The sequence below is a fragment of the Cynocephalus volans genome, chromosome 2, assembly GCF_027409185.1.
Source record: "Cynocephalus volans isolate mCynVol1 chromosome 2, mCynVol1.pri, whole genome shotgun sequence".
Taxonomy (NCBI): domain Eukaryota; kingdom Metazoa; phylum Chordata; class Mammalia; order Dermoptera; family Cynocephalidae; genus Cynocephalus; species Cynocephalus volans.
In genome coordinates, this window is record NC_084461.1 from 33,829,242 (window position 1) to 33,842,599 (window position 13,358).

At 33.5% G+C, this 13,358-nt stretch overlaps 1 protein-coding gene across 2 annotated transcripts in view; it reads right to left on the minus strand.

Moving 5' to 3' along the window:
- Window positions 1-13,358, minus strand: part of NUP155 (nucleoporin 155) — a 55,568-nt gene that overhangs the window by 23,183 nt on the left and 19,027 nt on the right. For both annotated transcript variants that reach the window (XM_063086282.1, XM_063086281.1), the window contains exons 12-19: window positions 10,762-10,862; window positions 6,805-6,975; window positions 5,085-5,195; window positions 3,883-3,977; window positions 2,995-3,083; window positions 2,457-2,519; window positions 1,780-1,927; window positions 390-456 (exon numbers count right to left, since the gene is read on the minus strand). In XM_063086282.1, coding sequence (XP_062942352.1) covers window positions 390-456; window positions 1,780-1,927; window positions 2,457-2,519; window positions 2,995-3,083; window positions 3,883-3,977; window positions 5,085-5,195; window positions 6,805-6,975; window positions 10,762-10,862 — 845 coding nt within the window. The remainder of the gene's footprint in view (window positions 1-389; window positions 457-1,779; window positions 1,928-2,456; window positions 2,520-2,994; window positions 3,084-3,882; window positions 3,978-5,084; window positions 5,196-6,804; window positions 6,976-10,761; window positions 10,863-13,358) is intronic.

The window sequence follows — 13,358 nt, forward strand, 5'->3', positions numbered from 1 at the left end:
AAGGCAGTATGGAAACTATGCCAATGAATGGAAATCAATGCCATCAACCAAAGTACTAAATACTAAATTCTGAGCATATTAAGTATTAGCATTAATTCTATCTGTCCCTCATAACAACCTTATGAGGGAGATATATTATTATTCTCATTTTACAGGGAGGTATCAGTCTCTGAAATGTTAAGAAATTTACTTATGATTAGACAGTTAAGTGATAGAGCTGAGATTTAACCCAGGGGGTAGACAGTTTATTGGACAAGAACACAAACACATACATAAAATAATGATCACTGCATCTTGTTTGTACCATCAAAAAAATGTGAAACAATCTAACTATCCATTAATACTGTCAACTGGTTACATACAAATATAATAATATTATGCACACTTACTGCAGTGATCTCTCTGTTGCCACTCTTGAATACTCTCTCCACAACTAGGCTAGCATCCCAAATGTTTCTGGAACAAAAAATGTTTTAATTGTGCGGTAGCTGAGTAAAAACAATTATAATATGTAGTAAATTCCTTTCTGCAGAAATGTAATGGCTTTCTTTAACTTTTAAAACTTAGCAATGGTTTTATTTAACATTTTACTATGTTATACAGAAGAATGGAAAACAGGAAAATTTCCAGACCTATCTGATATACATTTAGTTATTTCAAATAATAAAATAATGCTGGGAAAAAACCTCCCCAAAACCAAAAAAACCCAAAAGGCTCTGGGTAATGAATTGTAAACAGGGAGCTTACAATAAAAACCAAAAATTTATAAAGGGGTTCTGCACTATTTCACATTTTTAAGCAAATGATATGAATGGAAAAAATACATCTCAAATCTAAGAAAAATATATACTAAGCATGACAGCTAATTAGATGATACAGTAGACTGATTGCAAAAACGGCCACAATTCTTCATCCTTCCCTATAATCTACCTCCTTCGCAATACAACTTCGATGCCTCTCCCCTAAAGAGGTGGAGTCTATTTCCCACCCTTTGAATCTGATTGGCCTTGAGACTTCCCTCTGGCCAAGTGAATGAGGCAGAAAGGTGAATGGTGGGCCAGTTCTGAGCCTAGGCATCAAGAGGCTTTGCAAGTGTTTTTACTCTTTCTCATGGAACCCTGCTACCATCAAGTGAATAATCCTTGGCTGGCCTGCTGGAGGATGAGAGACCATGTGGAGAGCAACTCAGCTGTGTGAGCTGATGCCATCCTATATCAGCCAACAAACATGACCCTAAACATGTGACAATCTAGCCAAGATAAGCAGAGCTCTCTTTAATGTCACAGCTGACTGCATATGCATGAGTGAGCCCAGACAAGACCAGAACTGCCCAGCTGACCTGTAGATACATGTCACTGAATTATGATGGGGTGGTTTGTAACATTACTTATTAATATATACATAGATATATTTTGATATCCTACACACACGTGCACATGCTCACACACACAAATAAAACATAGCCATGACTACAGACAGAGAATAAAAAGGCTGGAAGATAGGAAATGATCTTATCAATGGGCAAGTGAGTAAAAACTGAAAATAAAATTTATTTATTTTATTTTTATTTTAATTTTTTTTAAAAAGATGACCGGTAAGGGGATCTCAACCTTTGACTTGGTGTTGTCAGCACCATGCTCTCCCAAGTGAGCCATAGACGGGCCCTTGAAAGTAAAATTTAATAGCCATAAATGACATCCCAAATTTAGAGTTCAAAATATTGAACAACTCAAAATAGGACTAGGTGAGCAACAGTTAATAATTCGAAGAAAAACTTACCCCACAATTCGAGAAAAGTAAATGCAAATACCATTGTGTTTTCCAGAGTACACAATCTCTGGTCCAGTCACACAACTCATACTTGTGGCCTGAGTTGCTGGGTTTCCCACAGCACACACTGGAGTTGACATAGCAGGAAGCTGTATACCTAGTATGTACATAAGAAAAACAATCTCTTAAAAATATAACCCTAAAAATTCAGAATTCTCAATAACCCAAGTTTATTCTATCTAGACACAAAGATAGGAATATTTAGAAAAACAATGGAATAAATAAATATTTAATTTGGGTTTCCTTGACAAGAAGGGAGGCTTAGACTTGAATGGGTGCTCCCAGGTAGACTTTCAAGTGTTGGCAATGCAGAATGAAATGGAAATAAACTTGCAATTACTGCTCCTCATGCTAGAAGTAAAACAAAACTAATTATATAGACTTCAGGGCCCAATTATATCCTAGTACCCAAATAAGGGGCTTTTCAGTCACACTATTAGAGGAGTCCCTAAATAAAGGCATTCATGGCCAAATGCCGATACTTGCTTGGATGTCACTTCTACTAACTGACATCTATTTCCAAGGGAATAGGACAGGTTAATCTTTTTCACACTAAACATTAAGAACAATAACTCATAATGTTAGCTCTTCCAAAAGAACAGTAGCAGCAATCCAAAAACAGGTACCTTGAGATGGTGTTCCCAAAAAGGATGGATTTGGATAGGGACTACCACTAGGAACAGGAGAACCTGAAAAAAAGAACAATATAAGACTTATAAAATAACCTCCCGATCTTTTCAATGTTATCAAAATTAGGCACAGAATCTCTTTATAAGTGTAACTGCAAGGAGTGACACCACCTATGATGTATTCAAGAGTAGGAACTCAACTCATTTCCCAGTAACTTTCCAACAATCCCCACTCTGGAAAATACTTTTGTAGGAATTTCTTGTTATTAAATCACTCATCTCTTTACCTTTTAATAAATACCACAAGAGTTCAGTAAATACTATTGGCTACACCATATTATGCTCCCTAGTACACATTAAGGATTCAATATTAATATATTAACACTTTTAAGAGTCAGAATCTATACACTTATTCACAAATAATACAGCAGCAGTAAATAAAACATAATGAAAAGCTTTACTGATTAAAATATGCTATAAAGTTTCTAAAATTCAAACTATTTGAAACAGTTTCATTTCAATGTTTCATACTCACTGGAATAGACAGGAGACCCCAAGATGGGACCAACATTACTTGGAGCGGGGAGAGAAGTTGGAAATCTCATCTGTGCTTCCCCACCGTACCTATTTTTATAACAACAGAGGCTAAGTTTATTCAGCAAAACTATCCATCTTAAAAGCTGGAATTGTTCCTAGTTCTATTTAGCTGTTTAAATGTCTTAAACATTAGACTTTAATGTACTGTGCTGACAATGAAATATATGCACAGTATATTTATATGTAAAGTACAGGGCATTAGAATACTTATTCAGGAAATGTTGATTTGAAACTGCTACAAGAAAAAATTATAAGGAACTCAGCAACTCCTAAAAAAATCTGTGATGCATAGAATTTAGTTAATGAGTAAATGGCACTGGTTATGGTTAGACAGTACTTAAAAATTTTTTTTAATACAATCACATTTCAAATTCTTAAATATTTTCCAAATACAAATATCAAGTTTTTGATACCAAGTTTCCTTACAGTGACTCAGAATCTGTCAATACCAATGATACACATAACGCAGAATTGGTTTAGTGTTTGAGGAAGAAAAAAGATAGATGAGATAGTAATTGAAGTAGAAAGAAGTATAGAAAGAAGAACAGACAGAAGAGAACAGAATCCAGGAAAAGAGTAATAATGCATAAAGTATGCTAATCTAGCTGCTTCCATTAGCATCATAATTTTTCCAGATTTTACCCTTTTGCAAATGAATTTTAATAATCTGCCTATGTAGTCACTCAACTGTTTGGCAAGGCCTTAAACTATTGTAGTGGCAATGCAACTATTTTAAAAAGCAGACCACAAACAAGAAAAAAAAAACAAAAGGAAAATTTAAAAAATCACTGGCCCAGTATAAAAGAAAAACCAGACATATATATACCTGAAGAAAGCCCGAGTAGCCCAAGCTGAAACTTCTCTATCACAGGCAGCAGTGGAGCAAGCAAGGATAAGGCAAGTTGCACAAGCCTGGTCTTCCTGTTTAAAAAAAAAAAAACCCCAAAACTTCCCTATATTAAACATAAACATTTATTTATTATTCCACTTTCTAAAAAAGTTAAACAATTGATTATACATATTTGTGGGGTACAAAGTTGAATATCAATACTTGGTGTTCAATATATGATGGTTAAATAACATAAACATTTTAAAACAAGTTTTGGTTGCTACTATATCCAGTATTTAAATCAGTGCCTAGCACAGAGCAGATGTTCAATAAATATGTGCTGACTGAATGAAATCAGATGGTATTTAAAAGAGAAGTGAACCTACTGGTTTTAAAGTTGATCACAAGCACTCATATTAAAGGATGCTTTTTCTTTTTATATAGATTCTGATTCAGTTTCTGGTTTATTTCTCCAATTTTTTTTGTGGTCTTTCTACCTTTTAGAAAATAACAGTAAGAGCTAACATTTATTAAGTACCTTTCATGTGTGATGCACTATTTTAAGCATTTAGGATATATTAATCTTCATACCACATACTATTACAATGTAAAGCGTATTTTTTTATACAAGTGAAGCCTAGAGAATTCGAGTAGTTTACTCCAGAGGCAGAGCTGAGTATTTTAACATAGGTGGTTTAACTACAGAGTCTGTATAATTAACTTTGATCTGACATTCTTGATTTTACACTAAGCACTCACATTTTTACCTCATCAATTCTAGTTAAGGTTTTGAAATACTAATGTCCCCATACAATGGCCTCAAGTTTCTTCCTCTGGTTATTAAATAAAAAAAAAAAAAAAAAAAAAGACTCAGCCATAAATGTGCTTTTAATAAGAATGTGTTTGTAACACAACTTGAACATCATGCTCTTACAAGTACACTTTAATAAGAATTTATCCACAGAGAAAAAAATCTGAGAGTTTACCGTAAGTCCTATAACATATCAGTCCTGCTTTCAAATGTCACCATAAACCATAGTGACTCAGGTTAGGAAAAAAAAAAAAAAAAAAAGGAAGCATGGTAAGATTATCTGTTTATTACAGTATTTTAGTCCCAATTTGCATAAAACTTATCTATCATTCCCATTGTTTCATTGTTTAAATATCATCACATTAAAAAAGAAAGTATAAATAATTACCTGATGTAATTTAAAGAATCTTTCAATCTCTTCTCCATCTCCACCCACATTACTTACAAGTAGATGCCTCAGTTGATCTACAGGTCTAAGTTTATGAAACATAAGACTCCCCTAAGAAATTAAAGAAAGAAACAATATGAATAATAGATTTACCAAGCTTGGTTGGTAGCAACTCACCCTGCTACCTTATTTAATAAAATACATGAAATGAAAAAATACAAAGTAAACAGATCAAAAAGATCATCTGCATTTCAAGTCCCAATCTACACTAGATTTATATATCCATACAGAAAATTTAATTAAAAGCACTGCCTCTCTTCCCCACAATCTCCTCCTTATACTAGAGGATTAAAGTTAAATAAGTAATCATGCTGGTGCTATGTCTATCCTTTTAGGAAAAAATGAAGTTGGATCCATACTCACACCTTATACTAGGATAAATTCCAAACAGATCAAAGATTTACAGGACAAAATAAAACTACAATAGTACAAGAAGAAAACTAACAGAAACGGGTGAATTCTTTTACAAACCTGAGTGAGGAAGCTTTTTAACTATGACATAAATCCTAAAGGACATCTGATAATTTCGACTACTTATAAACTTGTCTACCTGGGAAAAATCTCAATAAACAAAGTCAAATGACAAACCAGGAAAAATATTTAAGACTAAAATCACAAAAAGTTAGTTTTCTTGATACAGAAATCTTAATAAATTTTGGTTCCATAAATCAAAAAGACAATTCAACAGAATAAGAGGTATTGAATAGAAACAGATATTCACAGAGATATAAACACTTGAAAAGATAGTCAATCTTACTCTTAATAAGATAGAATATTGTACTGAGAGAGGCTGTGAAGAAACAGGCATTCACAAACATCGTTAGTGAATGTATCGGAAATCTGGCAATATCTATCAAAATTGCAAATGTACATACTCTGTGACTCCGCAGATATAATACTACAGCTTTATCACACAAATGCAAAATGATATATGCACAAGGTTGTATTTTTTTATAGCAAAAGATAAACCATTAATAAGGACCTAGTTCAGTAGTGGACATCCGTACAAAGGGATCATTATCAAATATAAAACAGAACGAGAAAGTACTTTATATACTGATATGGAAAGAGTGCCAAAATATATTTTTGAAATACAAAAAGCAAGGTATAAAACAGTATATATAATATTTTATATGCTAGCATTTGTTTATAAGTATATTTGTATGGTTTGTATATCCATAACATATCTCTGGGAGTATACACAGATATTGATAATCAGGCTGTCTGGAAGAAAGGGATCTGGACTGGAAGGGAGATTTTACTGTATATATTTCCTTTGTTATACAACTTAAATTTTGTCAATGCATTATCATACAAAAATCTAATTATTAAGAAAATATTTTTTAATAAGGGAAGTGAGAACTATAAGAAATATTTTATTTGGTTGTTCTCAGAAATAAAACAGTTCATAGTATATTTTATGTTGCTGAACACGAGTGAGAGAAATGATACTTTAGAAAAAGTATAACACTTATAAACACTAGTTTTTTTGTATCATTTTTTGTATTTACGAACTACTCCTTAAGAATATTTTAAGAGTAAACAATCCTAAGTACTTAAGAAAATGATTCCATTAGGTGACTACTTCAGAGTACTTGACAAAAACATTAAATATCACTGCTCTTCTTTTTGCCTCTACCATAACACAGTATGTACATACCTGTGCTGAGAGGAGAACGAACTTCTTTGGAGGTAACATGTGCTGCTGTACAACAACTGGTGAGTCAGTTATGGGAATGTGATCCTTATTTAAGGGTGTAATTATCTTATCTACTTTCAACTCATCTATTGCAGAAAGAGCCCAGGAATGACCATCAACGCGAGTTGTCATCTATGTAAAAGAAATGAAATTTTTACACATCTTATTGAAGTTACACAAAGCAAAAACCTCTTTAAAAAAATACAGACTTCATCTCTAAATTAATGTAGATTTAATAAATTAATACATGAACATGAATATTCTCAAAAGTATGTATTTAACTTCCCATTATCCTATTCTTTTAACCAGGCATCTCCTATACTAATAAATAATCTTTTTATACTAGAGGACAATAGCAAAATTTTCTTAAGTTAAACTATAAAATACTATTTACTAGAATTTTAACTTTCTCAGCAATCAAAGAATGACTACTGTCTACCACCTTTCCAGGATAGATTAATCTATACTGGTATGTTCAGTGCTTATATTATGCTGACATGTAGATTTTTGTTCTCTTCTGAAGTCGTATTTGTTTTCTAAGCTAAGATAATGTCATTTTTTTAAAAAGTGTTTTAATCTTCTGAAATACTTTACAATAAAATATTTCAAGCATCCAGAAATGTCAAAAATACAGTAAATGTCCATATACCCAATACCTAGATTCAACAATTACTGACATTTTGCTAGACTTGCTTTTTCTCTCTTCCTATATATTTTTTATTGAACCATTTGAAAGTTACAGATATCATATAATTACTAAATATTTTTGCATGCATCTCCTAAAAATAAGGATATTATTTTACATAACTAAAATAGCATTATAACACTTAAGAATGTTAACTCCCTAATATAATCTAATTTCCAGCCAATATAAAATTTCTCCTATTTGTCCCAATGTCTTTTATAGCTGTTAACAACCAACTGATTTTCGACAAAGATGCCAAGAATAGACAGTAAGAAAAAAACAGCCTTTTCAATAAATGGTGCTGGGAAAACTGGATATCCAGATGCAGAAGACTGAAACTACACCCTGATCTCTCACCATACACAAAAATCAACTTAAAATGGATTAAAGTCCTAAATTTAAGACCTGAAACTATGAAACTACTAAAAGAAAACATAGGGAAATACTACACAAAATAGGAGTGCGCAGCGCTTTTTTGAACAAGACCACGAAGTCACAGGCAACCAAAGTAAAAACACATAAACAGGATTACATCAAACTGAAAAGCTTCTGCACAGCAAATGACACTGTTAACAAAGTGAAGAAACAACTTACAGAATGGGAGAAAGTGTTTGCAAACTAGATATCAGACAAGGGGCTAATATCCAGAATATATGAAAAACTCAACTCAACAGCAAAAAACCAAATAACCCAATTAAAAAATGTGCCAAAGACCTGAACAGACATTTCTCAAAACAAGGCATACATGGCAACAAGCACATGAAAAAATGCTCAACATCACTAATCATCAGGGAAATGCAAATTAAAAGCACAATGAGGTATTATCTTGCCCCAGTTAGAATGGTTATCAACAAGACAGAAAATAATGAATGCTGGCAAAGATGCAGAAAAACGGAGCCCTCCTACATTGTTGGTGGGAATGTAAATTGGTACAGCCATTATATAAAACAGTATGGAGGTCCCTCAGAGAACTAAAAATAGATCTATCTTCCAACCTAACTATCCCACAACTGCATATATACCCAAAGGAAATGAAATCAATATAACAAAAAGACACCTGCACTCCCATGTTCATCACAATGCTATTCACAATAGCCAAGAGACGGAATCAACGTAAATGCCTATCAATGGATGAACGGTCAAAAAAAACCTGTGGTATATATACATAATGGAATACTGTTCAGCTATAAAAAGAAATGATAACCTGTCATTTGCAGCAACATGAACGAAACTGGAAACCATCACGTTAAGTGAAGTACATCAGGCACAAAAAGACAAATACTGCATGACCTCACTCATATGTGGAATTAAAAAAAAGAAAAAAAGTGGTTCTTACAGAAGTAGAGAGTAGAATAATGGTTACCAGAGGCTGGGAGGGCAGGGGGGTGGCAGGGAGGTGAAATAGTAGACTAATGGGTACAAAACTATTTTATTTACCCTAAGTGAATCATTGTGTAATATTTGCATGTATTAAAACAACAAACTGCACCCCACAAATACGTACAAGTAAATGTTAAAAAGAAAAATAAAAGAAAAACCAGAATTGCATCAAAGTTCATGCACTGTATTTGGTGCCTGTTTTTTCCTTTTTTAAAAAAATAAAAGCCCATGTCTGTTTGAGAACAACTAGAAGACTATACAAATGAAATGATATGATGTACAATATTTGCTTTAAAAAAAAAAATTAACATTTATTGAGTGCTTCCTATGTACCAGGCAGTTTTCTGAGTCCTTAACACACATGAATTCGTTTAATCGTTTAACAATAACTCCACAGAAGTAGGTACTATTACAACTACTACAGTTGAGGAAATAGAGGGCCAATAACATTGCTCTACAACATTGAGGAGGTGAAGCCAGGATTCACACCTGCACCTCCTTCACCCCAGCACTGCATGTCCATCAGGATAACATTTATATCTTACTGAGTTCTGAATCCTCAGTTTATTACAGCACAAGGCTCACAGTAGATGCTCAATAAAGGTCAAAGAATAAAGGAGAAGGGCACTCCTTACACTTCCTCATCCACCTCCTGCCCCTACCCCAGCTCCTTTAACCACGTCAGAAACTTGGTAGAGCTCATTCAAACCACACCCCCACCCCTGGGAGCTGGGGTTTTCCTTCTCCTACTTACACACACCTTTTTCCTCTCCCCCTAACTGGAAGGGCTCGTGTGAGAATAACCAGAAAGCAGCCAATGACAGATATAACCAAAATGCTTGTAAAGGGATGGCTCCAAAAAGAGTATCAGACATTCACACCACAGTGGGGATTGGTTTATCTGGTTTACTCAGCAGCCTCTGGGGGCTTTCTAGGGGTATCTAAAAGGACAGATAGAGGCAAGAAGAGGACACCTAAGTGAGGGGGAAAGATGGCCTCCCCTCAGCCCCCAGTAGGCCAGGGACTAAGATAGGCAACCCAAGCAGGCCCAGTGGGTGGGTTCATGGCAGCCTTGCTCCTTACGCAGGACAACATCAACTTCATGGAGTATGTGGTGGTATTTGCTTTTAAAACACAACTGTGTGTGTCTGTGCATTTGTAAGTGTAGGGAAGAAAGATGGAATAAAATGGGAAATAGGTTGGTAATTCTCCCATGTGATGTTCAATTTACCATTCAAACTTTGTGTATGTTTGAAAGTTTCTACAATTAAAAATAAAACAAAAAAATGTAGGCAAACCTACAAAGAAATTGTTAGAATAAAATTCTAAGGTCATAACTATAATGAATGGCCTCATAATTAAATAACAAAAAATATATTTATATGGGACAAAGATCATTTCAGAAAAGATACATGTATTTTCAGGCATATTATGGAAAAAATTCTAAAAGGGCTTTCTTTAAAGATATTTTTAGTGATTACCATAATAACTTTTAACCTGACAGAGGAAAAAACACAGAATAGGATACATTTCTTTTCAATATAGTTTCTTTTTTTTTTTTTTTTAAAAGATGACCGGTAAGGGGATCTTAACCCTTGACTTGGTGTTGTCAGCACCACGCTCAGCGAGTGAGCGAACCGGCCATCCGTATGTGGGATCCGAACCCGAGGCCTTGGTGTTCTCAGCACCGCACTCTCCCGAGTGAGCCACGGGCCGGCCCTCAATATAGTTTCTAATCATGTAATATCATTAGAAGCAAAGAGCAATAAGTCAGAACATAAAGTTCCTTACCATATATTATTCTTCACTTAAAATTATATAAAAGTTTCTTTATAATTATAAAAATAACTTACCTGGGTTTCCATCATTGGCTTTTGGAAAGGAAACGTATCATGGTTGACACACCATAAAATGTCATTATCCTCATTTTCTGAGGCTGCCATCAATAGAATACCTAAAAGTTTAATGCACAAAATCTTATTACGTGATGTCAAATAACATGCATCGCCAATAACCTTAATAATAATTAACATTTATATATACATACACGATATTAATCTTTATAAGCAAACAAGCAAACTTTTAAGAAAACAAAAATAAATTCACTGAAAGAATTATTGGTAGGGTAGTTGTTAAGCGTTCTCGATTTCATACTGTATTTCTTTCAGGCAAACATTTATTTTTCACATTTTAACATTTCTGAATTTAGGATGTATCTTGCACTCAATGAGTTTATCAATTTAATTATTAACTTTATAAACACTTACTGAGTATGTAAAGCATGTTGTGACAACAATCAATGGTATCTAATATTCAATGAAATAGTTTATGTACTGGTTAATTCAAATTCACCATGAATAAAAAAGATAAAGAAGCTAGTGGAATGGCAGACATAAATGTACTATAAAAGAAATATATCAGCAAAACTAGTTGATTTTACAGTTCGATTTTCAAATATACTCTCCTATGTTCAATTCCAGCTCCTCCTGTTAATTTGCCCCCTTTACACTGACTTTAGCACTATCAGCCTGCAGTTCATTGGATGGATGGTTTTAGGTGAGGGGACCATAATTAATAAAACACATAACTGGACTGTGAAAAATTGAGAGTAGTTTACATTAAGATGGCAAAAGACATTTCTTAGGTTTTAGCACATGGAAGTTTGAAAAACTGCAATTTGACTGCACTGTGCACATTTTAAAAACCACGGTATTTTTTTCCTGAATACATTTCAAGAATTAAAACCTAATTCTATTTGCAATAGCACTGAAAAGAATAAAATACTTAGGAATAAATGTAAACAAAAGAAATGCAAGACTTGTATCCACTGTACACCACTGAAAGAAATTAAAGGAGATCTAAATAAATGGGAAGTTATCCTGTATTCATAGATTTGGAGACTTAATATAGTTAAGATGGCAGCATTCCTTAAACTGATCTACAGATTCAACTATCAAAATCCCACTTGCCCATTTTGCAGAAATTAAAAAGCTAAATCCTAAAATTCATATGAAAATACAAACGATTCAGAATAGTGAAAGTAATCTTTAAAAAAAAGAAAGACCAAAATTGGAAGAGTTGCACTTACCAATTTCAAAATTTACAAAGCAACAGTAATCATGACTGTGTGTTACTGGCGTAAGAACAGACATATAGACCAATGGAATAGAACTGAAAGTCCAGAACCCATACATTTACAGGTAATTTATTTGAGACAATGGTGCAAAAACTATGGGGAAAGAATATTCTTTTCAACAAATAGTGCTCAGACAGCTGATATCCATATGCAAAAAAAGTCAGACTCCTACCTCATACGATATATAAAAATTAACTCAAATGGATCAAAGATCTAAATGTGAGAGTGAAAAATAAAACTCATAGAGGAAAACACGAGTAAATCTTTGTGACCTTATAGTTTTCACTCTCACATTTAGGTCTTTGGCTCCTTATACATGAACCCATAGTACAGCAAACAAAGAAAAAATGAATAAATTCCACTTCCTCAAAATTAAAACTTTTGTGCTTCAAAGGATACTGTTAGAAAATGAAAAGACAATCCACAGAATGGCAGCAAATATTTGCAAATCATACACCTAATAAAGGACTTGTGTCTAGAATATATGAAGAATTCAATAATATATACAACCCAATAATAATAATAATAAAGACAACCCAATTTAAAGAAAGGCAAAGAATCTGAATGGGTATTTCTCCCAAGAAGATGTACAGATGGCTAAGAAGCACGTGAAAAGATGTTCAACATTGTTAGCCAACAGGCAAATGCAAACCAAAATCACAATGAGATACCACTATATACCCACTAAGATGGACATAGAAAGACAGAAAACAAGTATTGGCAAGGATGTGGTGAAACCTTATGCTGGTAAGAATATAAAATGGTCTAGTTGCTTTGGAAAATAGTCTGACAGTTCCTCAACAGTAGAACACAGAGTAACAATAGGATCCAGCAATCCCAATCCTAGGTACATATACTCAAAAGAAATAAAAATGTTCATACAAAAACTACATGTTATGTTCACAGCATTCATAATAACCAAAAAGTAGAAACAACTCAAATGTCTGCAAACGAATGGATAAATAAAATGTGGTACATCCATACAATGAAATACTATTCCTCAATAAAAAGAAACCAAGTACTGTTACATGCTTAAAAGCATTATGCTAACTGAAAATCTAAGCCAGTCATATATTGTATGATTACATTTATATGAAATGTTCAAAATAGGCAAATTCTTAAAGAAAGTAGACTAGTGATTTCCCGGAGCTGGGAGAAGGGAAGAATAGGAATGAGGAGTGACTACTGATTGGTACGGGGTTTCTTTCTGGGGTGATGAAAATATTCCTAAATAAGATAGTGGTGAGAGTTGTACAACTCTAAACTAAAAACCACTGAATGGAACACTTTAGAAGGATGAATTGTATGGTATAT